We start from the raw sequence: 2,613 nt of genomic DNA on the forward strand, positions 1-2,613 counted from the left end.
GTTCTGTGAATTCTTCCTCTCCCGGGAGTAAGCTTTTCCTCAGAAGGAAACAGGACGCACAGAGCCTCCTGGATTGTGGCAAAGCTCCCTGGGCTGAACCTACGTATGAGCCCTTCTTTAACCCTCAGCTAAAAATAAACCCTCTGGGCTGCACACCTACCTCCCAGGAGGGGCTGAGCCACATCTGGGAGTGGGGGGGGTGCAGCGGGGGACAGGGTGGAGAGCGGCCAGCCTGTGACAGAACCTACAACACAGGCGGGCGCAGAGAGCAGCAGGCTTTATTGAAGGAGATACAGAACTGGGCGAGGGCGCCTGCCGTCAGCCAGACCACAGCCCTCATCACCCCACACTGTCAGTGATCCCTGGACGCCCGTCCCCGCCCCTGCCCCCGCCCCCGGCCCCTGGACAGCCGGAAACACAAAGGGATCTTACCCGGCCTCATCAGAGGTGCCCAAGGGGGCCTTCAGAGTTCTGTTCAGGAGAGGGCTGGGGGACAAAGGACGGCCCCTCCCGGGCAGTCACTGGCAGGCCTGTCACACCCGTCCATCCGTCTATCCACCAGCCCAGTCCGTCTGTGCGCAGGTCGTCCCTTGTCACTTGCAGCTCTGGAGCCGGGTCCTGTGGTGCTTCTCCTCGGTCAGCAGCGGGATGAAGGTGTCGCTGCGGGAGATCTTCAGCTGGCTGCTCCAGCTCAGCCCCTCCTTCCCGGCGGGCTCTGGCGGGAGGTTGTCCAGGTCGCCGCGGGAGCCCCCTGTCTTGCCCTCGCCCACACTGCTGGAGTTGAGCTCCATCAACTCCAGCTCGTGCTTGGCTGCCGTTTCCAGGACTCGCTGCTTGTTGTAGTATCTGACAAAGTTGTTGATGATGGGGTGGATGGGCAGGGCAATGGCAATGACCCCACACAGGAAGCTGATGGCTGCATTGAGCTTGCCCAGGGTGGTCTTGGGGTAGATGTCACCATAGCCAACCGTGGTCATGGTGATGATGGCCCACCAGAAGGACTGCGGGATGCTCTTAAACAAGGTCTCCGGGTGGCTCTGCTCCATGGTGTAGCCCAGCGCCGAGAAGACGAAGATGCCCACGGCCAGGTACATGAGCAGCAGCCCCAGTTCCTTGAAGCTGCGCTTGAGGGCATAGGTGAGGGTCTGCAGCCCCGAGGAGTGGCGCGCCAGCTTGAAGATGCGGGCGATGCGCATGATCCGCAGGGCCTGCACCGCCTGCTGCACGTTGGTCAGCTCCATCATGCGGGCGCCCAGGTGCGTGAGCGTGAGGCTCACGTAGAAGGGGAGGATGGCCAGCACGTCCACGATGTTCATGAAGGACAGGGCGAAGTGCAGCTTGTTAGGCGAGGATAACAGGCGCAGCAGGTACTCCAGCGTGAACCAGCCGATGCACGCCGTCTCCACGTTCTCCAGCGTCGGGTGCTCCACGCGGTTGCCCTCGGCGTCCAGCACCTGCAGCTCAGGGATGGTGCCCATGCACATGACCACCGACGAGACGAGGATGAGCAGGAAGGACAGCACGGCCACCACCCGCGCCGGACACGAAGACTCGGGCTTCTCCAGGAACTTCCAGACGCACTTCTGGCAGCGCTGCCAGCGGCCCTCGGCCGTGTCCACGCCCAGGTCGTCCAGAATGAGCTGCACGCGGCGCGCGATCTCCTCCAGCTCCTCGCGCTTCTCGCTCAGGTGGCTCTTGCAGCAGTCATCCAGGAACTTGAGGTCCACCTTCCAGAAGTCCATCTCGTTCTTGAAGCAGATGGGGCAGATGCCCTTCTTCATGTGGACCTCCCCGAAATAGTACACCTCAATGACACACTTGAACGCGTCCGGGTCCCTGTCGAAGTAGAACTCGCGCTTCCCGGGGTCGTAGTCGTCGCACAGGGAGAAGATGGTGTCGTAGCCCCCGGCCAAGCAGTCGATGAGCTCCGCTAGCCGGGTCTCGGGGTACCGGCTGAGGAGGTCTCCGTACAGCACCCGCCGCACGCCTCCCACGTTGACGACGATCTCCATGTCGTCTCCCGCCCGGGAGCCCCGGCTGCCCGGCTCCGGGAGGCTGCGCTCCCCGGCCCCGTCCATTCTCCCGGCGAGTGCCCGCGCGGCCTCGGCTCCGCGCCCTGCCGCCGCCGCGGGGTCCGGCGGGTCCCGCCGCTGCGCGGCCCTCGAGGAAGCCCGGCAGGCGCCCGCCTGCCTGGAAGCGCGGTCACAGCGGGCGGCAGCGGGCTGGGGCGCGCCGCGGGGGAGGCAGGCGCCTGGCGGCGGGGCTCCGGGCGGGCATCCGGGCGCTGGGGCGCGCCGGCGGGGGGCTCTCGCGGCCACCGGCCTCGCCCCGAGCGCTCACCCCGGCTCCCGGGTGGCGCAATCCGCCGCTTCGGCTCGGCCTCCGGCGGGAGTGGGGTCCCCTCGTGGGCAGCAGGCACCGTCCTCCGTCCCCGGGCGCGCGGATCCCCGCGTGCGACCCCGGCGCGAGACGTGCCACGCGGCCGCCGGCCCCACGCAGCCCGCCGAGGTTTGCGGAGAGCAACTTGGGCTTGCTGTGCCCGAGCCGGTTCCAAACACAATAGGAATTCCAGCCTGACGTCAGGAGCTTTTCAAACTGTACCCTCTTCTGGTG

General features: G+C 66.1%; 1 protein-coding gene across 1 annotated transcript; it reads right to left on the bottom strand.

The window, feature by feature from the left end:
- Nucleotides 1–363: 363 nt before the first annotated feature.
- Nucleotides 364–2,245, bottom strand: KCNF1 (potassium voltage-gated channel modifier subfamily F member 1). Its single transcript, XM_030844565.3, has one exon. It carries the CDS (start codon nt 2,076–2,078, stop codon nt 594–596), a length of 1,485 nt encoding a protein of 494 aa, XP_030700425.1. The 5' UTR covers nt 2,079–2,245; the 3' UTR covers nt 364–593.
- Between the last annotated feature and the right edge of the window lie 368 nt (nt 2,246–2,613).

Source organism: Globicephala melas, chromosome 12 (assembly GCF_963455315.2).
Source record: "Globicephala melas chromosome 12, mGloMel1.2, whole genome shotgun sequence".
Lineage (NCBI taxonomy): Eukaryota > Metazoa > Chordata > Mammalia > Artiodactyla > Delphinidae > Globicephala > Globicephala melas.